At 38.0% G+C, this 25534-nt stretch overlaps 1 protein-coding gene across 3 annotated transcripts in view; it reads left to right on the forward strand.

Annotated features, from left to right (window-relative positions):
• The window catches only part of RANBP17 (RAN binding protein 17), a 170508-nt gene that overhangs the window by 118687 nt on the left and 26287 nt on the right, over nt 1–25534 (forward strand). For all 3 annotated transcript variants that reach the window (XM_068959443.1, XM_068959444.1, XM_068959445.1), the window contains 5 exons: nt 863–951; nt 7108–7215; nt 9776–9858; nt 18774–18988; nt 20224–20362. In XM_068959443.1, the coding sequence (XP_068815544.1) occupies nt 863–951; nt 7108–7215; nt 9776–9858; nt 18774–18988; nt 20224–20362 (634 nt within the window). The remainder of the gene's footprint in view (nt 1–862; nt 952–7107; nt 7216–9775; nt 9859–18773; nt 18989–20223; nt 20363–25534) is intronic.

Here is a 25534-nt window from a genome sequence, read left to right on the forward strand (position 1 = left end):
TTTCATAATGAAAAAACAGCAAACCCCAGCTATGCCACATGGATAAAATTTATTTATGCTACTTAATTGTCCAAAAAATAATATTTAAGTCTAATTATATTGGGAAATTTGTGTATATTTTTTGAATATTTTTCCTTCACTAGGTTTTTTTTTTTTTAACTGATTTCTATTAATTTTCTTGAGAAGAGCTCTTAAGTAAGGGCTAATTATCTACATATAAAATATTGTCTGCTTTAGAGCTTGAAGGATTCTGAACGCATTTTTCAATCATTTAAGGAAAAAAGAGTTTTAATTTCAGAATTAATATTGATAAAGAGATTGGCATGGTCTTCTGTTAATTAAAAAAAGTAAAAGTCACTTTTTGAAGAAACCTACCTTGGAAAATGACTTTTAAAAAAAAAAAAAAAAGTGTATGAAAATAACAGTACAATAGGAATCTCAGTGTAGCCTTAATTGTAGTTTCTGTTATGAGTATCAATTAGTCTTACACCTCGTTTAAAATATTACAAACTTAAATTAACATTTTATTGTTATTGTTACTTTTGATATGCTAATACAGGAAGCATTTTTAAACTTTAATATGCAGTATTCATATATTATGTTTTAATTTGCATTATTCATTAGTATAGTATATTGAATAATCAAAAGCATTTTCAGAGCATTTTGCTAGTGTTATCACTGTAAAACTCGTGGAAATCTTGTTTGTTAAAAGGATCTCTGTGTTTTTCATAGAAGAGAATTTGAGCGAGACATTTAAACTAATGAATCAAAATCAGATATGTGGTCATTATTGGCTGATTATTACTCCATCTGCTCTGTGCTAACGTGAAAATCAATTACTGTGTCTCTTTCCCACTGACAGCGTATGTTGATCGGGCTGGCAAGAGATCTTCGAGGGATTGCCTTTGCACTAAACACAAAGACCAGCTACACCATGCTGTTTGACTGGATGTATCCTTATTACGCTATGACAATACCAGCTCTGTGCACAGAGGGATGCCAGGCCCCTTGCATTAGTTTAATAGTATGGCACAGTGGGGAAGAGGAAACAAAGCTAAATGAACTAATGTGTAATCAGCTAAAATTACAGCACAATGGCAACCATGCAGTTAACTGGGAAGGACCACGGAGAGGTCACTTTTTTGTTGTGTCACGCGAATAATCTAGAAAACATAGCTAAATGGTTCCCCCCCCTCCAACCCAAGTTCATAATGTTTTGATTTAGAAAAAAAAAAAAAAAAAGCTGTATCTTTAACTCAAAACACAATGTACCTACATTTGATTTAACATGAAACGTGCTTTAGAAAAAAAGTGCTATCTGGGGAGATTTCTCTCTCTGGTATGAATCATGTCTTTAATTTAGTCAGTTACTTTCTATTTATGTCAGCTGTATTAATATCGCAGCACCTGCAGTCGTCTTGATCAGCAGAAAATGGACATCCTCTGCAAACAAAATCAAAATCTTTAGATTGTAGTTTCCTTCAATAAGTACTGATAGTGGAACTGAATTTACTTTCAAATATTGTATACGTTTTGCCTGTTATGCCAGCCAATGTGATAATACTCATGAGTATTTTCTTAATACTGTAGAGAAACGTGTTATATTTTTGTAAGTACAGTAGCTATAATTCTCTCGTTTCAGGCTCAGAATTATATTAGTAACAAACTACTGAAACATGTAATGAAGCAAATATGAAAATACTGGTTTTATAATGTAGCTCTCCCAAAGCTATCAGTTAGTCATATTTGTTTGTTTTATGGGTAGAAAAGATAACATACAAGTTCAGTTGCATGCTTTATTAGAAATCAAGCTTTTAAAAATATTTTTATTTTAAGCCAATAGTGAAAATCAACTGTTCGCTAGTAATCTCTCTGCAGCAGAAAGAGGAATGCATCATTGTAGACCTGTGATTGGAAAATTATCCTGAGAGCACCGAAAGGTTGTACAGCAGAGGCTCATCTGAGCCGACAGGTGCCCTTGTGTGGTGGGACCATTCGGATAAGCCCATTTCAAGCTCTTTGCAAGCCTTCAAGGGGTTCAGTCCAAGTGCAGGCTCCGTTAGCATGACACGGCTTAGAGAAAGGAAGTCCAGAACAGAAAGCTGTATGAGCTTAAATGACCTTCGAATTAGTGGAAAGTATCACTTAATTTCAGCTTTAGAGCACTGGAGAAAAGAGGTACGGAAATCAGGCTGTGAATTAGGATCTCGTTTTCTAGTGGGCACCATTGGGGTACATCTAGCTTTATTACTACTGTCTGCTTGTGTTTCTCTAAAAATTAATAATAAAACCTGGAAGATGTGTAAAACTAGTTTATTTAATTTGGCCTAGATAGTGAAAATAGATCAGTATTGCTTACATTCCAAAGTCATTTTACTTTGTTTTTCCTACTAAGGCATGAGTATCATGCCTCATCTTCTGTGCAGAACTAAAAATCTCAGTTGCGGAAGGAAGAACAACACAGACTGACCTCTTCTACATTTCAAAGAAATGGATTCATCTGTGGAAGGTTTTTTTAGCCATGGGTCCGGGATATGTAATCCTCAGGGACCCTTTCCTGAATGAATTTTTTAAAAAAATCATTTTTTAATTCCATCTATTAGTTAATTTTATTAAAAAAAAAAAAAAAAACTAGCCAACTTTTGCATTTCATTATTCTATATAAACAGTAAAAATAGGTGAACGTGTATTTTTGTTTAGAATTAATCCACTCAAAGATCAGGCTTTCTCAGTTTCTTTTCCCTTGCACAGGTTCAAAAATTTCCTTACCACCTTTGGCTATAAAGAATAAGTGCATGCTTCTGCTCAGTGGATTTCACCTCATTTGACTGAGTCCGGTTTCATCCAGGTATTGATCCAAGGCATTACAGTAGAATAAGCTGCTGTTATCGCAGCGCGTATTTACTGCATGTAAAGACAGAAGGGTAAATGGGAGGGGAAGGGGTGGAAAAGGGAGAGTCAAATACTGCTTTATCGTATTGCTTAAATATCCTTGATTAACACATTTCTTTTTGTAGCCTCAAATACAGCGTCAGAAATTTAAAAACCGATTTTAATGCCGAGGAAAAGCTGTTTTTCAAACAAATTTTATTCTGCAATATTTGAAGCCCTACTATTTCAATACTGAGAATAGCAAATACAGGATATTAGCTAAAGCAAATCCAGTTTACCTATCTTGCATTTGCTGAAGGCATAAGCAATACAAAGGGGCAAGAGATAAAAAGCTGAGCTTTTAATACTATATAGTGTTGTTTATTCTGCAGTGAATATCGTTATTAGGGATAGTCACTTGTAAATCAGTGGTAGAGGAACACACTGATTAAACTTTTCAAATGATTGCAGGAAATATTTTGGGTCTAACCTCTGCCATAACAAAACAAATTGAGCTCTCTAATCTCTCAGGTGAGAGAGATTCCTCTCTGCTGACCGAAGTGTTTGGAATTTAAGTTTTGGCCAGTAGATGGCAAAAATGAGCAGAAATAATTTCTTTTAAGTCCTTTTGGTGATTTTTTTTTTTTTTTTTACTCCATTGTATCCCATATTTTACCATTATGAAAGAGATATTAGGATTGTGGTTTCGAGGTGAATTGTCAGGTATGCTGAAGCAATGTTAGATTGCCAAATAGGGCTGTTTTGTAGCAGGCTTGCTTATACTAATTGAGTTTCTCTAGCAAATCAGGCTCCTTGGAAAAAGGCCAAAGGCTTTTCATAATTGTATTGACAAGAAAATGAATATGATAAATGGTGTTCATTCAGCTGAGACAAGATTTATAGTTTTCCTCTGGCAAGGGATGAAAAGAAAATGCTTATAATAATAGTAAAATTTGTGTTAAAGTTGTGTTAGGTGATGTCTCAACAGACTTCATTAAAACGTTTCCAAATATTTTTAAGCAGTTTCAGATGTTAAGCATAGTATTTTCCCAAAGTATTCCACTAATGAAAGATGAAGAAGAGCATACAAACAAGACAAAACAAAAACAAAAAAAACCCCTTGGATATGAAAGTCATTTATTCTTCCTGAAATGTTGGTATGTCAAGCTGTCAATGATGATTCCACAGCTTTGGAAAGTTTATTCATCTTTTGTATTCGTAAAATGGGGTCTCTGTAATTTGTAGGTCAGTTGTGAACATGCAGGTGTGACCTCAAAAAAACTGTATGCCAGCCTGAGTAGAAGCAAAATCTGTTGTTACTAACAGTGATGATTCTAGCTATATTTCATTGGGCTGTTTACTCCAAGACCGCTTGGGTAAAATGTTGAATGTTTAATCTGTTTTCTTCCGTACTAATACCAGACTGAAGTCTAACGTCCTTGGTCTTGCAGTCAGGTATGTCCACGGAGATTCAGTTGCAAGTTCAGGGTAATATCCACCTTTCTGTTACTTAGATAGTAACTCATGAGCAATGATTGCTCTGTTCCGCCCAGTTAGCTCTCAATATTTAAAGACTTCTGTTGTCTGTGAAAGAGAAAGATTGCAATAAGAAAATGGACTGCGAGAATTAAATTACTAGCTTAACTCAGAAGTGCAGTCAGCCAGATACCACATGATGTATATGTGTGAGTGCATGAAATTGTTGAAATTGTGTGCCTGTATATAAATATCTGTACGTATAGATATATAGACGCAAAGTTGATAGAAAAGTGATTTGTCGTTGCGATGGTCTATCTAGTAGTCATTTAAAAGTGCCAATTGCCATTGATATTTGAATGTCTGAGCATATACTTCTTCAGGTATGGCTCACCCTAGAAAAAGCTAAACCATCTTTTCACCGAACTACCCTTGTTGCATATTTATCCAAAGTTGTATCCTGTTTCTTCACAAAACAAAACAATGTGCAGCAATAAGATGGCTTGTTCAAAATGATTTTGTTTTTGAAGAACTAAAATTCTAAGTTCACATGTTTTAAGTATTCAGAGTTAGGTGCAAACATGAAAGAACCCAGCAGACAACTGCAGAGATTGAAACTGCCTAGTCACAAGAGAAGAGGAGAACATGTTTTCCCATGAACAAGGCTATCTGATCGGTAATCTGCTTGTAATACCTGTTATTGTCAGTTGTATTGATGTAAACCTCAGCATCAGGCAGCTGCGTTCTTTTCAGCTTGAATGATAAAACTGACTTTCAGGGTTTAGTTCATGCATTAGCCAGATTCCCTGAAGCTTATGGTTAAAATCACTTCAAAATAATATTATGTTTTAAAACCAATTTAGTCCACTTTATTGGATTTTTACAAAATAATAAATTGTCAAAGCATTTCTGTTGACCCTAGCTTTTGTAAAACTATGGCTTCTCATCGCTGCTTGTTGATGAATGTGAACCCGATGCTTACATTTTTGAATTAAGACAGCCAATCGTATTGGAAAGGTTGGCAGCCTTCAGTACTGCTGACTGACCTTTTGGTTACAGGGAGATGCTGTCAAGTTACCCTCTCTTCTCTCCAAAGTTTGAAAAGGCAATTATGTCCTGCCCCATGCAATTCTACAAGAGGGCTTTACAGCATCCCGTCGTGTCCCCTTTGTGTACGTTAGGCTACTGAGAAGGCTAGGGAGGAGGCATGCCTTAAGAAAATTAATAGCACAGTTCTGTACCTTACAAGACGTATGCTGTGTTTTGAGCATCTTGATTGTCATCTGGTTGAGAGTGAGCCGGACTGGGAGTCCATTTCAGAAAAATGCAGCTGGCATTAGTGAGTTTATAAAGGCATAAGAGAGATGGCGTGGATCATGTACGCCCTGTGAGGGCATTTTAGGTAAGTGGGACTTGAATTTAAATCCCAGTTTATAACTGGATAGCTCTTCCTGGGGTATTTAACTCTGGTTTGTTCAATTTAAAATGTAAAGAAACCCCAAAAGGAGAAAGAGACAAGATCTAATAGTGTATTTCATGTCAAAAGTATACTTCTGCTATATATAATTTATGCCTCCAGTGTCTCTAGCAGCTGGCAGCAAAAACGCACAAATCGTTAGATGCCTCAGACAGACAGCAGTCGCCAAAACGCCTACCGACTACGCAGCGCCGTCATTCATCAGCTGTACCATGTCTGATGGCTTTAGCCTCCACCAGAAGAGCTATATCGGACTCGAGACGTAGCTATGTCTGCTCATCCTAGAAGTGGGTACACTCTTACATATTTCCGACTTTATTTGAAGCTGCTGTTGTAAGTGCTTGATCTATATTCCGCTTGGTAAGATTTCCACAGAGTTTCCTTTCTGGTCTGAATAGGCAATAGCATTTTCCTAAGAATGGCCGCTCTTTCTGGGGAGGTTATATACGGCAGAATTGTATGACAGCAAACAAAGGTCAAAATGAGAAGTAAGTGGAATATTGAGAGAAATCATTGGCTAGATTAGCTAGATGACGTTTTAATAGCAAACTGTATAGTTAAAACTTCTTGGCTCAATATGATAAAAACTCTTCAATTCGTTGCTGGTAAAGCTGCGCTAACTCTCTTCCCTTTACCAGTGTGCATTCTTATCCAGCCAAACTCTCTTTTTTTTTTTTCAGCATCTTGGGATAATTAGTCGTCAGCTTTGTGTCAAATCATTGCATCAAATATTTTGGTAGCCAGTCACTCACAGGGTTTTTTTTTTTTAATTTTGTTTTTTTTTTTTTCCAATTTCACTGTGGAATGTAATAAACTTATTACTTTTTCTTTACTGAATTGTTTTAAATTTTGCTTTAAAAGATCTGAAATTTCTTAGGCATTGATGAGCAAACAGCTCTCCTGAAAGAGACTTAGAAATGTACCTTTGCTATTCTCCCCCACCTAGTTTGTCTGAAATCTCCTCTTGAATATTCTGGAAACAGCTTCACACAACCAAATTATTTTTGACCATTTATGTAGCAAATCATTTCCTTTGCCTTCGTTACAGGTATGCTGTGTTAAGCATTTCCCACTTAGGCGTTAATATTTCCAAAGGTTTTAATGTTCTAGGAACGGACTTGCTTAAATTTGGGGTAGTTTTGTACCCGTTTTAGTACATGTCAGAATAAGCTGCCAAAGCTCAATATCTGGCCCACCCATACAACAGTGCAGTGCAGAATGAGGGGAAGTTGTTTCAGAAGACATTATTTTGTCACTATATTCTTTAACTAATTTTGTTGAAGATACCCTGCGTATCTTTCTGTTCTGCAAAGAGCTATTGAATTGTGGTATCGTGAACCTGCATGTACAACCCCTATCTTGAAGCTGATGGCAGAATTCATGCAAAATAGGTAAGAAAATTAGATAAATGATGCGTAGTGCAGCGGTGTACACTCTCTGCTCCCTCTTTTCATGCTTTGCTTATCATCATGATGTCTGACTTTCCAAACTTCAACAGCGCTATTTACTTTTGTATTTTGGAACAAAATTTACAAACCAAACTTAGCTTTCAGTGTCGTCATATTATTTTTACCAAAATGATAGACATTAAAAAAAATCAGCCATTAAGGATTTATTGCAAGAACACTTGAGAGACTGCTGTGATTTTATGATAAGAATTAGTGGAAATGTATGCTTTAGCTAGGGATAAATACTTACTTTATAGTTAAATATCTGAAGATAATCTGCTCTCAAGATTTGCTGCAGGCTCAAGTTTTGCCTTAAGCCAAGCAGCATGCATATGTGCCTGTAAAACTGCAACTCCCTTTACAGGTTTTTTTCTCAACTCTTCTCCTAGCCAAAATAGGAGAGAATGTTATCTAAGACAGCAGTATTTCTAATCAACTTGTAAGTAACTTTTCCCATATCTAAAAATCTTCTCTGCGGGATCACTAAAACGGCCTCAGAATGATTCTGTGAGGTGATGTCAATACTTTACATTGCAGGTGTTAGAATGAAATTTCTGTTTTACCACAAGTAAAAGAACAATTTATTTGGGGAAAATTATCGTTACGCTTGGAAATATTTAGTGTATTGCCCAAAGGAAAAAGAAGGAATTTGAAGTGAAAAATTGATAGTTGAAATGATCTCTCCGCTGGATATCTTCATGACCAAAGTAATTACGTTTTTCAGCAGAGAAGCATGTGTTTTCATCATTTTTCATTTTGCCTTGCAAATTGAACATACAAAGGAAAAAGTTTAAAATATTTGACATTTGGAAAAAAAAAAATGCTTAGTTAAACCCAGTAATAGCTTAATTGATGCAATAAAGTGTAGACCTGTCTCCCAGCCAAGAGCTAGCGTGTATAATGTGCGCTTAATCCCTGAATGGCTACACAGACCTTAAGGCAGAATTCCTCATTTTTGGTTTGTGTCAACTTGTTGGCTGCGAGTTCGTCTTTGGTTTGTGTCTTTTCATCCTGGTAGTAGTATAGCAAGTAACTGGAGAAGTTTAACTTATTTTTATGCGTGATGCAGCACACAAGCAGTATGCTCTAATAGTGCTGCAACTTATTTCGAGGAGGAGGTTGTTAAAACATAAACACAGAACTCTAATAACAGTAAATAGAAGCAAAGAGGATCTGGAATAATAAATCTTATGCAAAAGACGCCTCTTCAGGCTACTTTCTGTGTTCGTGTTATTCTTCTACCTATTGGTATTCAGAAAATCTGCTTTGTTCCCTTTAGAAAACATCATCTGGGATGGAGTTTTTTCATGAGTTGTGTACTGCATTAGCTTTTACAGGTTAGAATGCATTATACAATATACTTTGACATGGTTAAAATATGTTACAGAGTATCAGATTGTGCATTATGCCTCTCTGACACTGAAAAGATGTGCGCTTTTTTTTTTTTTTTTTTTTGCCTCTGCCAACCATTATCATTTTGTGCATATGGAATACACAAACGTTTTATACAGGGCACGTTTTATGCATTTGTAAACACCCAGATTTACTCCAGAGTTTACAGCAAAGGACCCTGCAAATAGGGATTCAGACAACAAAAAACTGGGATTGCAGCAAAGAAAAGGTACCTACTGCTCTCTCTATGCTAGGGGGGGTCATACAAGGACTCCGCATATGATCAGAAGTGCGGGACTACCAGATAAGTCAGCCAGGGGATACTCTGTTTTATATCACACAGTGGTGACTCCTTTGCCATTCATTCTAAGTAGAGATTAAGGGTAAGTTTTGCTAAAGTTACTTAGAAGTTTAAGACTTATGTTCAAAATTGACTTGTAAGTGCTTAATAATTTTCACTTAGGCCTAAACTAGGAGTTAGGCTTCTTCATCCCATGAACGCATTGGAAAGATGCAACAGGACTTTGGCAAGATCTCTGTTGTGTGCCCAGATGGGGAGTAAAATGGTTCTTTTGGGCTTTGCTAATACGTTTGCACCAGGTGAGAGAACACAGTGCAGTCTGATTCGGGTCTGAATGTTCGTAAAAAGCATATATTACAATTTACACTCGGGGAACTGGCTTATAATTACCACAGGTTTTATGTAGCAGAATAACCAGTGGGGTTTAGCTGATTTTAAAAGCAAGACAGATGCAGAAGCTTGCAAGGGTAAAAGTGTAGCCTAACTGCCTGGGTGATGGAAGCATCGTAGTAGTCTTCTGCACTGTATGCAGACCCAAGATGCTCACCACTCCCTACATGAGGCAGTATGCATTGCCTGAGTGACCGTTTCTGGTTAAAATTGTTTTGTCCTTTGTCATATGATTGTGTTTTGGCAATATATTTAGATTGCTGTAGTGTACATATAATTGGACTGAAAGCTACAACTAGTTTATCAAATAATTGTGCTTTGTAATCAGCAAATACGTTTTTTTGTTTTATTTTAGAAATGAATCCGTTGCAGCTTTTCTGCTTCGATGACCATCTGAATATTTTTGCTGTTATTTTTTAGATCGCAGCGTTTAAATTTTGATGTATCATCTCCAAATGGAATTCTTCTCTTCAGAGAAGCTAGTAAAATGATTTGTACGTATGGTAGGTATTCACTAACGTCTTTTCTGCAGTGTAATTCTTTGCCTGCCTTGTGATATAAAAATCCTGTTACTTATAAGTTATATTTCTGAGCACTGCTGGATTTGTGGAGTGTGTAGCAGGACTGTGACGTGTTACAGCGAGTATCATCCCTTTGTAAAGTATACAGCTTTTTTGGTCCAGACCTTTGGAGCTCGTTTACGTTCACAGTTCAGCTTTCATTCATGCATCGCTGTCGCTTGTATCATTTTTCTAACTTGTGCGCTTGTCTTCTAGCAACTGCAAATGTATGTCAGCAAAGAAACAAATACTCACGGGGTGTTTGATCTAGGCTCCTGATTGATAGGTGTGGGTTGATTTTATGTATTCAGATTATATTCCAGCAGTTCCAAAACATAATAGGACCATAACAGCTTTACCCTAGAGCGCTGTTAAAAGTGTTTATAATAAGTTGCTCCATTTTACTACTCCCACTCATGCGTACAGCTGCAACAGGTCTTGTTTATATTAGACTTCAAGTAATTTTATAGCTTGCAGTTTTGCATCCTAACTATTTTGAAAGGAACATTACCAAGTTTTTGTAGAGCAACCTCATTTGTAGTTTGCATAAACAGGAAGAATCATAAATCATAAATGAATTATAAGCATCCTGTTACTTTTGAAGAAAGAAAACTGGTGCATGAAATTTGTTATTACTGCATTCAAGTTGCATTTGGGAGCTGGAAATTGTATGTGTGACATGGCTACCTATATGAAAAACTTCAAATGTAATTTTGCATTTGATCTGTAGGGCAGACAAACAGTATATGCAGAATGCATAAAGTATTTCCTTATGGAGCAAGAAATTATACCCAAATAACTCTCACTTCTTACAAAATCGTTTCTTTTTCAAGTACCCCAAGGAGTATCGTGCCACATTTTTTTGCCAAATTTGTTAGAGTGATTAAACAAAATAAAAATCAGCTTTTCCGTGTAAGGAACTTTCCACGTAAGGTGAACTTCTAGATTTTAATATTAGTTGCTATCGGCTTTGTATTTAATTTGCACTTTATTGTTCTAAGTTTTCTTTTGATGATTAAAAAAAAAGAGAAATATAATTATGTTGTTGCTTAGAGTCCCCTTGCTTTATGGTTCTTAGTCCCACAGTAGTTATTTTTTCTTTTTCTTTTTTATTTCAATCCCCTTGCCATCCTTTCTGCCCTTATGAAAATGGTACCTTATCGTTGGGTCATCCATTCTTCTCGGTTGTCAGCATCTGGTTTCTAGACTTTGCTGAGTCAGCCGCAATAGTTGGCTTGAGCATGTTTCCTTCGTAACTCATGTCTACAAACCACTTTCTTAAAGAAACCTTCTGCTCTTAAGTGCAACTTTTATGGTGTGTAGGTGAGGTTCAGAAAATTCTCAGCCCTGAAGTACTGGCAGCTCATGCACATCAAGACCTGACATATTCAGGCTCATGCTAGAATTTAATTATGCGATCTACAAGGAAACCTTAAGACAGTGCAGATTTAAGATTTAAAACTAAGCGACAGTGTTTTAGAGCGTGTTGAAGCCTATATCCAAACACCTGTGATCCTCTTTGTTAAATGATGCTTTTCATGAAAGACGCTTAGGGATCTGTGGCATCTACTTGGAGATGTGGGTCGTAGAAAGAAGTGAAAGGACCACCAAAAGTGGAAGAAAGATTTGGAGGTAGAGGAGCCACTCCACTGAGCTCCACTCAGTGTTTGTGTATTTTCCATAGACGTATTTTTGGGAGAGATTTCTTTATTAAGAGTCATAAGTGATTCCTGTTTGCAGGGAAAGGCTGTTGGTGTTTTGGGGTTTTTTGCAGTTTACTTTTACAATGCATTCCTATTACTATCAGTTTCTGAAAGGGCTCTAGATCATAGAAGTGATCTTTGCACTACTTAGGTGCCACACGTGGAGAAATTTTTCGAGTTTTCTCTTTTGTGAGAGGTTTTACTGCCCATCGCAAGTTTTTCAAGATACTACAATTAATCAGCTTTGAGTAGCAGCTATTAAAAGTTTTTAGCCTTTATTGCCACTTTTATTACCACTTTTTGAGATTTCCATTCCAGAGTATAGAATAGATGTAACTCTTTTGGAAATGTTTTGTAAGGATTCGTTACTTTAGTTCTGTATGATCTTTTGTATATGCAGTTCCCTATAAAAATACTGATACTAAATGAATCTGTGCTATTTTCAAATGCTTTTCTGAAAATCTTAGTACCTAAATTGTGTTTTGAAGGTGTGAGGAAAACTTTAATCCATAGTGCTCTATGACCCTCTTAAAGTATTTTTGTCTTTTAAGCCTATGTAATATTGGCAGAGGTCTGGGGAAGGGTAAACAAGTAAACCAAATGGCGATCATAAAAGTCACTACTATGTTCTTAAGCAATATTTCCAGCCCCACAGTGTGAAAAATTGTGTGATTCAGTTAAAAGAACGAATACACGTCTGCGTTCCAGCCCTTCCGGGTTCGGTTTTCAAGTTTTGTGCTGTACCGTAAGAGCTAGGAACTTAAATTTTTTTTCAAGCAAAAGTTGAGGGTTCTCACATTAAATATGATTTTATGGCTGAAGCATTAGAGCAAAAATATGAACTGAAGATAGGTAGTAAATGTCAAGAGATGGCAACACAGCATACGCTCATTTGTTTTACTGAGTCAGCCAAGGCGTTTGTGTATGCCTGCTGCTCCTAGTGAGCTCCTTGAAGAAGCTCAGAAAAGCTTTTGAAGCTCTAAGCAGATTCGATCGGTGTCTAAACTATAAAGATTACCTTTGCAAACTAGCAAAACCTCGAAGTGACGACATGAGACAGAAGGGAGAAATAGAAGTGAACATCTCTTCCTTTCCTCGCGCTGTCCTGGCCGGGAAAGTCCTTCCTTTCAGTCGAGGTTTCACTTAATCCGCTGTCTTAATGGGTTACCGTAAGCTGTGCGCAACCCCTCTGGTCCCAGAGAAGTCTTTGTCCCCGTCCCGCGGGCGGCCTGGCTCTGTTTGCCCTTCTTGGCAGTCCCGGTGGGAAGACCAGGCTTGGAGCTCTGCCTGCTGCTCCGGCGCCTCTCCTGCGGGCCGGGCCTGGGCCTGCCGCCCGGAGCTCGGGGCTCTCCCCGCGAAAGACGGGTTCCCCCACCCAGCGGGTGCGCCGGCCTTCTCCTCGTAGAAGAACGTAATCCGCAAACAGAGCAAACGATTAACAGACGTGTGGCTTAATCGTACTGTGGTTTCCGTTGGTAAGTGAAGGTTACGTTTATGTTAGTACAGGATTTTTCCCTGCTTCTCTCGCATGTGTAATAGTGATGCACAGATCGTGTAAAGAAAAATACTTCATAATTGCTGTCGGAAATTTCACTGGCATGAATATGTGTGCATGTGAGTATGGATGCTGAATTCTCTTCTTTACTGCAGACTAAATATATACATTTTTTATTCCTCTAGGCTGGTAGGCAGTGATTTCTTATGCTCTGCGAAACAGGAAAAAAAATCCCAAATGCCTATTTTTAAGATGTGTTAAGCAGCTTCGGGTTGACAGTGAATAAAATTTAAAATGTATATTGTTTTCTGAAAATTAGCACCTCAATGAGTGCTTAATTCTGCTCAACAGATCCTGCCTTGTGTTCAGGGGAGTACCGGCACGTCCTGGCCCTGTCCTGATTTATTACTGGTGTTTATACAGCGCTGCAGACAAATTCTGGCTAAGGGGACTTTGTGTATGCTGCGTGTTCCAGAGTTGCACACCCTGGCACAGGATGCACAAAGCGCTTAGGTAGTCACTTACCCTCGTTGGGGCTGTGCAGCTGCTTGGCAAAAGGTGTTGTGGCTTGTCCGCTAGGGCTAGAGCCAGCCTGATGGAGTGATTTAAAATAAGCAACTGAGAGGAGAAAATTGAAAGGGTTTGGAATTGTAGAGCCCACCGTTCCTCATCGCCAGGATATTTCACTTGTAATTCGGTATGTACAACTCTCCTTGCTATGTGTCTTTGGACGCCCAGTTGTACAGGAATGATGTTTCGGTGCATCCTGGGACCATCTATTTCTTGTTCTGTGGTTTCTTTACATTTTAGTAAACCTCTTCCCTTTCATTATAGGAGACTGACATAAAAATAATATTTTCAATATGCTGTTTTTATTTATCTACATTCTGTCATGATATACTTTGATGTAAGTTTTTAATTTTGCTTCAGCTTTCAGCTGTTCGAGCAGTTACTGCTCAAGGTCAGCTGTGAGGTTAGCCACAGTAGCACAAAACAATTTCCTGTTCTCACAGCCCAGGTAGCATTTGGATGTGGATTAAATTTTACCACATTTTCCAGTAGCCAGACACAATTATTTCTAATGAGCTTTAAATTGCTTCTAGAACATGTATTTCAAAACTTAGTGTGGTAATCCATTCAGTGCTAGCAACTTAATAAGATAACAGTTCTTTTTCAAATTTTTGGTTAAATTGATTCTTGCTGTATAATGGGTATTTTTAATCAGCAGCTTAGCTTGAAAGTGGAGTGCTCACTTTTCTCAGTTACTGCTAGTCTCCTCTCCTCTCCTCTCCTCTCTTTCACGATTGTTGTTCCACAATATATTGCTCTTCATTACGGACTCAAATTTCATAACCTGGATTTTTGGCAAATTTATCTTGGCTCTGTGCATGCTCGTTGTGCTGATTTGAGAGATTTTACGCACGCTTTGTTGTTGTGGAAGCTTTAAAAAAGTACTTGTGAAGCCAGCTCCCATCTTTGTGATTCATGTTTTACTTTTGTTTTTTTTTACCTATGGCCACTTCCTTATACTGCCCTAACGTTTTAAGTGCCTGGAAAGCATATATTCAAAACAGTCTTTATGGGGCAGCAGTGAATAATAAAAAATATGAAAGAGGAAAAGGCACAACATAAATTTTTCTCGATAAATATGGTAAATTTTCACAAGCTTTGTTTAAGCTCACCAAAGTCCTCTTTTACCTTCCACCCAATTCACACATACCAAAACACGCTTTAGTCGTATTATTAGAAATACTGCTTCTTGGACTGAGATGTAGAACAAGCCCTGCTGAAATGAAGCTCAGCCGTAAGGTAGCGATATTTGTCTGATAGCTGCTACTGTAGGAGCAGTTAGGAGGGAAGGGGAAGGGCAGGTGCCCGCCCGGACATGCACCCACGTGCAAGAGGGAGGCGGGAATATGCTGTGCAGAGAGCTGTAAGAATCTGGTGTAAGGTGGATTATTTTGTTTTATTTTTAAAACTCAGTAGTGAGCCCAAAACTTCCCTGATTAGTCTCTACAGAGTTTTCATTTTGACAAGAGCTATGAATTTCACACACAATTTTTAAATTCTGCAGGCAAAAGATCATTATTACATTAATTTAATTTCTTTGAATTGTTTCTTTTAACAATAGAAGTGAATAAGAATGTATTTTGGTCCTCAGCTCCAAGGATTATAAATGTAAACCGACCCTCCGTGGCTGAAGAGCTGTTCTTGACCTGATTCCAAGTAGCTCAGTAAATTGGTTTATGTTTAGTAGTATCCATGGTGTGTAAAAATATTCCCCCGAAGCTCCTGCTAACTGTTGCAACTAGATCATTTTTTTTATCTAGTCAGGCATAGCACCATACTTCATATTTTTTTCCATAACTAATGCTAAAGCACTGGTCTTTGTTCTAGCGCTCTATCCACTGAATCATCGGTTGATGGCTTGGGGCATTGGTAATGGGGACCACAAGGTCTTTCTCCTCTGTTGCTAATTTGTAATCATCTGTTCCTACTTCTAGGCCCTTTTAAAATGAGTCCATGAACACAGAACAGTTCTCTGTGGACATTAGCTGCTTGCAAAAAGCAGCTTTTTACCTTGCACTGCTCCCAAATTCTTCTCCGGATTTTCATTAAAGGGCTGGGCCCTGATCTCCTCTTGTCGGTCCTGTCCAGGGTGAGGCAGTGTGAGAGAGCGGGGTTTGTACCTTCCACTCTTGAATGTGTGTTATGTTGATAAATGGATTTAAAGTTTTAATTATAGGGTAGAGAGGGTTTGGGTTTTTTTTTTTTTTCTCCTGGAAGTAATAAAAATGATGGAAGATCTGCCGTAACGTGCCACCTGCTAGAGTGTGTTCCCAGGCTAAAGTGTTCCTAGGTTCTTTCCACCTCTTTCCTCAACGTTCCGGTTTTTCCATTGACTTCCAAATAATTTCCATATTAAGTAGCTAATTGCCGTGTTGACAACTCCTGAGCTCTTTCCATCTGTTGTTGCATATTTCAGCAAGTGCTTCAAGGAGGTAAGACCCCGTGGTGCCATGCTGGGAGCGATAAACTCAAAGTCGCTCCTTTCCGTGGGTCTAGAACTTTGCCTTTCCTTATTTCTGAAGCCAGATACGTATTTGTATTATAAAAGTAGAGCTTTTCAACAGAGGATTTAATAGTGGAGAAAACCTAATAAGGTTAGCTTATGAAACACTGATCTTTTTGTCTTCTGTTGTAAGAATTGTACACCCCTGTTTATACAGTGGCTTTCAAAAAAAGAAGTGTGCACCTTCCCACTTTATCTCACAGGCAGAACTGAATTTTCTTTTTCTAGAATTTGAAATTCACTGATTTTCTCATTTACTAGAGTAAGTCTTGCCAAAAAGACTAAGGCTAATTCAGATCACATGGCTGGGATGTCGTAAGTGGAGTGCTGTCGGAGGCTAAAAGGGTTTTATCTTTTTTATTTTAATTTTTTTCAAATATAATCTCTAGAAAATATAAAGTATTACAGTAAGCGCAGTCCAGGTATACTAGAAGATGCTTCTCTTTCTCCGATGTGTTCTGCTTTTTAAAGAGGGTCTTTTGGGTAGAGGTCATTTTTAGGGTAACAGGTTTAACACCATTTGGAGTGAATTTCTGTCCAGTAGCAGTCACTGCAACGGTATCCTCTTCCCCAGTCGCACTGTATTCGTGACGCTCACTGTTCGGTGAGGTACATAGAGGTACTTACGTGACCATTTACAGTATCATCAACATTCTTTATTTTCATTCATAAACTTTAAAACGTTTCGTATCAAGAGAGCTCAAGTTTGATCGTAAATGACCATCTTTCCTAGCTAAATATTTGATTCTTCTCCTGTCTTCCATAATTCTAGTGATGCCATTCCCACTTCTTGCAGGCCTCAGTTACTACTTCTAAGTGATTCCCTGATTGGATGCCCGGTCTTTTTATTATACTCGTGTACTCTTCCTTTACAGTCTGCCAGATATGTTGCCTTGTATTAGGTAACGGCGATGAAGAACGTCGATATTTTAAACCGTAACTATCTTTATGATGTTGCATTAAACTATACCAAATGAGTGATGTTTTGATGTGTTGCGTGTTTAGAAGGAAGGTGTTCCGTCTCGTTTTTCAAAGCGTAAAATGTAAATTCTTCCATGTTGGTAACCAGTAACTTTAAGGAAAAGAATGAAAGTAAGGCAGGCATATGATCTGCCGGTGGGAATTTGCATGGGTGGAAAGGAGAGCTATGAGAAGACACAGTTTAGTATCAGACCATAATTTGTATTAGACAACATTATGTCCTTGTGCTTTTATTAGTTTAAACATTAGTTCTGAGTGGACACTAATAATAATTGCCAAGTTTGCCACACTACTATTTAATAGCCAACCATGTGGAGGAAAAAAAGTGATTCACTCTTTCAACTGTTATTCTGTGTCCTATGTGAGGCTCGGATTCGGTTCCCTAATTCTCTGCCGTGATTTCTAGGCGACCTTGGGCAAGATTTTTAGGGGCATATTTGAATAGCCTTTTGTAGAAGCAAAATTTGTCATAACTACCACTCGCAGCTGGCAGTGTTTGGAGTTTTAAGCAGTGAATGGTCCAATTCACTTGTGGATCCTTGATCCAAGATATCATAATAGTCATGACCACTAAGTTAGATACGGAAAGCAGGTGAGTTGAGCGTATGATCTGTAGACTGTTGTGCTTTTATTTATAAGAATACTTTTAAAAAGGCAAGGTTATGTGTTATTTTTGCCCAGTTATAGTTAACAAGCAAGGGCTACTGTTGAGTAATAACAGAGTGAAGAGCAGGCACTTGGCCAGGCTTGCGAAGGGCAGTGTCAGTTGAGGTTGACCTAATGAGGCTGCCTCCTGGTAGAACTTAAGTGCTTGAAGTGCTTGATCTTTGCTGTGTTCGTTTCCGCTATTCCAGCTCACTTTCATCGATTGCTTCAGGTTCTAAAAACACATTTTAGTCATGAAGGCAAACTAACTCTGGGGTGTTGTGAAGATGAGCATTAAATTATTACAAGATACTTAGAAAACTTGGTAATGAGGCCTTATGAATAGTTAGATTGGTATGGAGGATTGCGGAGGGACTTACTGTGCTGCTGCTCAGTGGAGCCAAAAGTCACTGTTGCCTGTTCATAGCAACAGAAAATATTTACAGTTAGCTGCTATTTTTACATTATAAACATGGAGTTTAATTAAAGTCATTCCCATCTGTGACTGGTAAAATAGAGACTTTTGTAATGGTCATATTTGTTTTCTGAGGGATGTATTAAGTGTGTGTACACATCAGCAACCATCCCAAGAGACCTTCATGGTAATGGATCAAAACCAGGCTATGCTACAGCATGTGAAACTGTAAGACCGTGTGTTGCAACTCTGTTCAGATTCAGGAATTCATGTTAACAGACCCAGTCATGGGTGTGACTCAAGGACGGGAATTGCATAGCTTATATTTTTATTTTTGCATTCTAATTCTTTGGTTGTTTTTAAGCTCTAGTCATGCCTGCTTAACCGATCTTTTACATCAATAGCAGAAACAAATTTTCTTGCAAATATTAATGAAAATAAAGACCAATAAAAATTAATTTAGATAGTGCCTTCAAAATATTTTAGATGTTCACCTGCTTATAAAAGTTTCTTTCTTTCTTTCTTTCTTTCTTTTTATGAAAACAGGTAATCAGATCCTCTCTCTTGGGACTTTGTCAAAAGATCAGGTTTATCCGTTGAAACTCAAGGGTATTTCCATCTGTTACTCTGCACTCAAATCTGCCTTATGTGGAAATTATGTCAGCTTTGGCGTCTTCAAGTTGTACGGGGACAACCACTTTGACAATGTACTTCAGGCCTTTGTCAAAATGCTGCTTTCAGTATCCCACAGTGACTTGCTAGTAAGCAATTACTCATCTTGGGAGTCTTTACGTGAAATATGAAATAGCACCACCACAGGCTTTGCATTGTTATAATGAGACAGAGGGATCTAGAACAGCTCAAACGCAGTTTTCAGTCCAATTACTTGAATTTATTTATATAGCGACATCTAAAATGCAGGTATGATAGGACTGCGTGTGAGACGGTAGCATATCCAGAATTTTTAATAAGTTTGTCCTGAAAAGAGAACAGCAAAATTCTGTCCCTTTTTATATTTGTATACCTATTGAAATTGCCTGGGCGCGCTGTATACCATCCCCAGAGATTCAGCCGCTCTACACTTAGTTTCGATCTGTAAATTGTAACTGTGTATTTTCCACAAGATTTTTAACTTTCTACAAGATTTTCTGCAAGATTAAAAACTACAGCACGCTATTTTGCCGTCTTCACCATATACGCCATGTTCCCACTCCCCTGCGGGAAGACAGCAAGTCTTGTGCAGTATCAGCCTTAATTTGAACTGTGACGCTTTCTTGATGACGTTTTTGTTCAGAACTGCCAATTTCTCGCGGTAAGGGGCAAACTAGATAGAGATGGTTAGTACCCACATTTGTGCCTGCCGCAAAAAAGACAGTCCTTAGAAGTGGAAAAGTTGCTCTCAGACAAAACTAGTTTATTGGCTATATAGTAAAATGTACACGTTTGGCACTTTCCAAGCAATTCCAAAAATAAATACCTTAAATAAGGGTCGTTAAGAGCAAGATGCTGATTGCGCCAGTGGGTTCGGGCAGGTGCCTTTGCCTGCGTAGAGCCTGTTGGAAGTCAGTGAGCTGAAGTACAAAAGTGTATCTCGGAGGTGCTTTTGGGAAATCTGTGATAAATCTCAAAAAGGATTCCTGCTAAGGATCCTACCGGCTGCAGTCCCGTCAAACTGACGCCCTGAACAAAACGGTATGCTGCTTTTACTAGGCTGATAGCTGTGTAGCGTGTGAAAGCATGATAGCATTATGGTATTACAAAGAGTTTATTTTAGACAAAGAGTGAGTTTATATTCTGTGGTGAATTTGAAAAGCAGGAATACACCATAAAACAGCAAATATGTTATCTATAAAAAGGGCCTGATTTAGTGGCTGAATTAACATTTATCACATAAAAATATGTAAAATAATTGTTCGATCAGCTGTTAATGTTGTTGCTAATGTATCAATCCACGTTACTATCCATATTTACTCTGCATGTGTACTTTCTTTTTCAGCAATATCGAAAACTAAGCCAGGCCTACTACCCGCTTTTGGAATGTCTGACCCAAGATCATATGAGTTTCATTACCGGTTTAGAACCCCATGTCCTAATCTATATTCTTACCTCAATATCTGAAGGACTTACTGCACTAGGTAAGATTTACTTAAACTCGGCTAGAGAAAGAATTCAAGGAGTACGTAGTTACGGTTCTTTTGTAACTCTGAACGTTAATGGAGAGGTTTTCAGCAAAGCTCAGGCAGAAGTAAAATGTGTTAGTGTGCTTACAGGAATCTGCAGGGTTTTGTTTTTATTTGATCAGCTTAGCTGTTGTGTAAATAGTGCTTCTTCTGCATCGCTATGATATGATTTGAGAAATTTAAAGATATCCCTATCAGGAGAAAAGAGAAACTTGATTTTCTAATTATTCGGTATTTCCTGAATGTGCTTCCACTGTAGAGTGGAATCAGTGTAACAGAAGCATACTTTGAATGATGATAAAAATGCAGCAGTCTGATTGCAGGTCATTTAATTCTCTTGCACTGTTTAATTTACTTTTTTTTTTTTTTAAAACCAGATTACTGTCTGAAAATTTTATTTGGGGAGAGGATAGTTAAAATTCATTTGGGATATGGAGAAGGAGACAGGGCATTTGGGGGAAGAAAAAATAAATTAGTTACATTCTGATCATGTAAGAGTATCATGCATTTATACATTTTTTGACTGGGAAGCTACTTAAAACCTTACAGTAGCATTCATTGACTAGGGCGGTGTATTAAGAGAAAAATGGGAATGTCTTAACAGTTGTGTGTATAGATGCTTCTCTGTAATAGCTAGTGTTTCTCATTACCGCCAAGTGTCAGTCAAGCCCCATAGGAATGCACGAATGCACCAAGACTCGCTGAGCGTTTGCTATGTTAAACACATTCAGCAGTTTCTGCTGGGAGAGGGAAACCATTCTTAGAGAGAAAATGGGAAGGGAATAGCTAAGCAACAGTAGTAAAGAAGTATTCAGGTCATTTTATTATATAATGCTGAAATCCATCTTCCCCCAAATATTTTGAGTGCTTTGTCATATATAATGATGGTACAGCAATTTCCGCCTGTAGGATGGTTCTGCTGTGAGTCTGCCCGTTTATTGTTTGCAAACGGATATATTGCGCTGAAGGTTGGCTTGATTGACAGCTACCAGTTTAGCAAGCTGCCTCCGTCATCTCTGTTACTATTCGGCATTACATCTCTTCCATTTGAGATAGAGGAAATATTCATTTTAATAATTCACTAGCATACCAACTTTTCTTCAGCAGTTTCTTTGAAACCCAATTTGAATTCATGCAAAAGAGAGAGAAGAAAATGTAAAACCTATATACTCCTCGGCATTTGTGTGTTGTGGTTTTTTTCCCTCAAAAACTGTTGCTCCTCTCACTCAAGGGGGAGGGGGGGTGAGTGGGTAACAAAAGTATGTATTTCAAATTGTAGTGTAAAACTTTTGTGTTTTAGGTGTTTGGGAGTTTCATCATGAAGAATTATCCATTTTTAGGAATGTAGTTTTTTTAAGAAAACTTTGATTTGAACTCCTGATGTTTTTCCCGATACAAGTATCAACAGAAATTTTAACAGCTTTTTTTTTTTCATATTCTGTAAACCACAGACTTTCTTGGCCAATGGACTCCTTCAATTCACTGTTGCTTAATATACTTACATAGCCAATGGACTCCTTCAATTCACTTTTGATTAATATGCTTACATCACCTAAAGCAAATACAAATGATGTAGGAGACTAAAACAAAGTATTTAGGATTTTTTTTTAACTTCACCTAACTTCACTGAAGGTTTGATGTATGTTATCCATGTAAGCCATTGAATTCATCTTTTGTGTTCAAGAAGTTTTATTTGTGTAGTGAAGTGAATAGTTTTCCACACTCATTATAATGACATGTCCAGATGAACTGCTCTTTGAGTTTTTAGCTCTTAATACAGGTTTTATCATCATCTTGGGAGTTAGTTACCTGCCACTGTATTTTCTTAAGATTCATGCTTCTAAAACTTTGATTCCTTTGAAAATCCTGGTATCTGGGGCATTTCCAACTGTTGGACAGTGCAATAAAAGTGTTTCTTAATTGGTCACGTGCATCCTTATGCCCTTGGTAAGTGGGCAAGCGTAACTCAGCATGGCTTTTTCACTGAATTTTATCAATGCCACAAAAACATCTCCCCCCAATAACAGGGTCAAGGCTCTAAGCCATCTGAGGCGGAATGGTGTTTTAAACTGATGAGAACATACAAGGCATTTTCAGAAATGCTTATAAAAATGAAATTTTTATTTTAGCTTTTTATTTTAGAAATTAAATACCAGGCGATCACTTCTGTTTCATGGAAAAAGGTATCTGACTTTCCCCTGTGCCCTTTATGAATGTGAAACCTTTGAGGCTGTCACTGTGCTCAGCTATAGGATAAACATTCCCCACATCGTTATTTCTAAGGAATGTGCGTTCTGAGTCTGAATAAATACCTTGCTTGATTCCACACTTTATGAAATCCTGTGAAATAATATGTATTCTTTAGGAAGCCCCTAGCTGTAAATCAGCTATAATGGAAGTCCTCATCTAAGCTTTTCTTGTGAGGATAAACACTCTGCTAGTTCTCTTTTACTTGAAGTGTTTACCTGGCTGTTTCACAGCTGACCCAGTGGATCAGAGCCTTTTAACGTAGTCTGCCCGGTGTGTTGTCAGTGATCTCTGCGAAGCTTTTCTAATTCTCGTATGATTAATAGTATGGTATGCTATTCATTGAGGAAAAAGCAAAACATTTTTTCTGTCTCGCTGCCTAATTTAGATGTTAAATTGCTAAATCCGTTTACTTTCCAGGTTTAGTCTCAAAGGCAAATAATGCTGGTATTGAACTGTAAGAAAATTGATGGACAGGGAAAATACCACTTAACTCTCTCTCCTTACCTTTATGTGCAAAACAGCACAAAATCTTTTAATTTGCAGCGATTCAGTAATATCATTAAACTGTTTAAAACCAATTCCCCTTCAGCATGCTGTTGTCATATCGCTAAGACCAAAAGGCATCCTCGAGTTGTTTGGGTTTTTGTTGACATATTTTTATGTTGGCATAACCCATGCTAGCTCAATTTTCGTGCTCAATTTTCGGTTACTTGAACTAGTGGCTGATTGGGATTGCCTACATAAGGCAAAAACACACAGATTAAGAAAAAAAAAAAAAAAAGCGCATGTTAATTCAGCCCTAGAAACATAAAATGAATGCATACTGGAGAAGAAGAAAACAAAAAGGGCCAATCGATGATGATGATGATGATGACTGCTGCCCAGAGTCATCAGCCTTGTCCCCTCCCCCCCGCCAGCACCTACCTAGCCAGCAGGTAGAGTCCATAGAGCCCAGTTTTGGATGAACAGAGTTGTACTGAACTATTTCTGGAGCTGGATTTGGCATCTCTGTGACCATAGTCTGCTTGCTTCAAAACCCCCCAAATTAGTTCCCAGGTAATGAGAGTTGACTGGAAGTGAGAAACTTGGTTTGACTGCTTTTTTTCCTGATTATCCAAGCTTTCCTCTCAGAGTTTTTATTACTGTCTCTGCTCTGTCTTTTCCATTCATTTCTTCTGTCTATGGCCCAGAACTGGTAGTTCCTTGTTTCACTTCTTTATTGTATTTATTTGGTTGCCTGGCTTGTCTCATTAAGATTTAGTGAGAGCACTATTCTGCTCCACCACAAGGTTCCACATGCCCAGAAGAGTCATTCAAGGGAGTTTGCTTGACGCTCCCTGTCTGTTATATCCTTGCCATCAAAAGGAAAAATGAGCATAGAGAAGCATATTTGATATATAGTTATGGGCAAATTTAAGTAGCTCTTAACACTCATATCAGATTCTCATGAGCAAATGATAGCCCAGACCTGTCTGCTGTCCTGCTAAAATCACTTACTGTCGAATGTAAAATATCTACTTGTACAGTATCAGCATGTTTAGAACTACTGCTGTTTTGTAAACTGATGATAGTGATTTACTTTGTATTATTCAATTTAAAAAGAAATAGAGTTAAGCGCTGGTTTAGAAATACAGCAGAGCCCTCCTATGAAATATGTATTTTCAAATACCTCACTTGTTGTTATTGATGGTGATTCAATTCCACCATGAATTGCATTTCTAGTTTATATGCAGGACTCTTAGTTGAGAACGCAATGATTCTGCCGTCTGCTCTGGCGACATCGTAACTTTGAACTCAGCCTTGCGCAGGCCACGTTTTTCTAAGAGCCTGCTCTGCTGACTTCGATCTTGGGATGTCTGTTGGTCCAGTGGAGACAGAGTGACGACATCCCAGCTCACTTCCGTGAGCTGTTAGATCACTTTAACCTCCTGCTGCAAGTCAGCCGGATGCTTTGGAGAGTCAAGCCTTAGGAGTCCATTTGTAGCTGGTTCGCCTGTAAATGGTTTCTCAGAATTTATTTGAAAATGCTCTTAGAAAAATACAATTAGTTTTTGGGAGGCGAAGAGTTAACAGTGTCAGCACAGAGCTTAAGGAGTTAAACAGACACGGATCAAAATACTTTGGTGTCTAGGGGGATGTGTTGAAATGAACACTGCAAGGTTGGCAGGCCTCCAAATTAGCATAGTTTAAAGAATTCAAGGTACATTTAATTGGATCCTTCTAATCCCTTTTCCCTGAAAATGAGCATTTTAACAGTTTAATTCCTTTTGCAACCCCCACACATCTCTTACTCTAGTGGCCCATCTAAAATAAATACTGTGAACTATAAAGGGCCTGGAAAAGTTCTAGCTGAAGTCAGTGGAAAAAAGAGAGAGTCCTAAATGCTCCACTCGTTTGGATACGATGTTTGCAATTGCAGAGAATATCAGTTATGGCTAAACCTTGCACCCAGCAAGGTAAAACACTGAATGTATGCATATTGCTTCGGCTGCTGCTGGTATCATGAGGAACCAGCAGTTCTTTAAAAACGTGTCTCTAACCAAAACTACAAAACTGGAGCTGGGAGAGATCACAGTTGCAAGTGTTGAAGTTGCAGCCACTGTTCATGGGGCCAAGAAATCTCTCAGGTGTCAGGCCAGAAGGAAGCAGCAGCTGGTAAGGGGGAAGGGCTGCACTACTGTTTTCAAGAGGAAGAGGAGAGGAGAGTGCATGAGCAACAAGGACCAGAACACTGTTATCCTCATCATGCTGATGCATATAAGTGAACAGAATCCTCTTTCACAGCAGCGGCACAGCAGGCAACACCTAGCAACAAAATAACTTACATAAATCAGGCAGACACATTTACTCTGCAAATAGGTTTAAGCTTTTAATCTC

The sequence above is a fragment of the Struthio camelus genome, chromosome 13, assembly GCF_040807025.1.
Source record: "Struthio camelus isolate bStrCam1 chromosome 13, bStrCam1.hap1, whole genome shotgun sequence".
Lineage (NCBI taxonomy): Eukaryota > Metazoa > Chordata > Aves > Struthioniformes > Struthionidae > Struthio > Struthio camelus.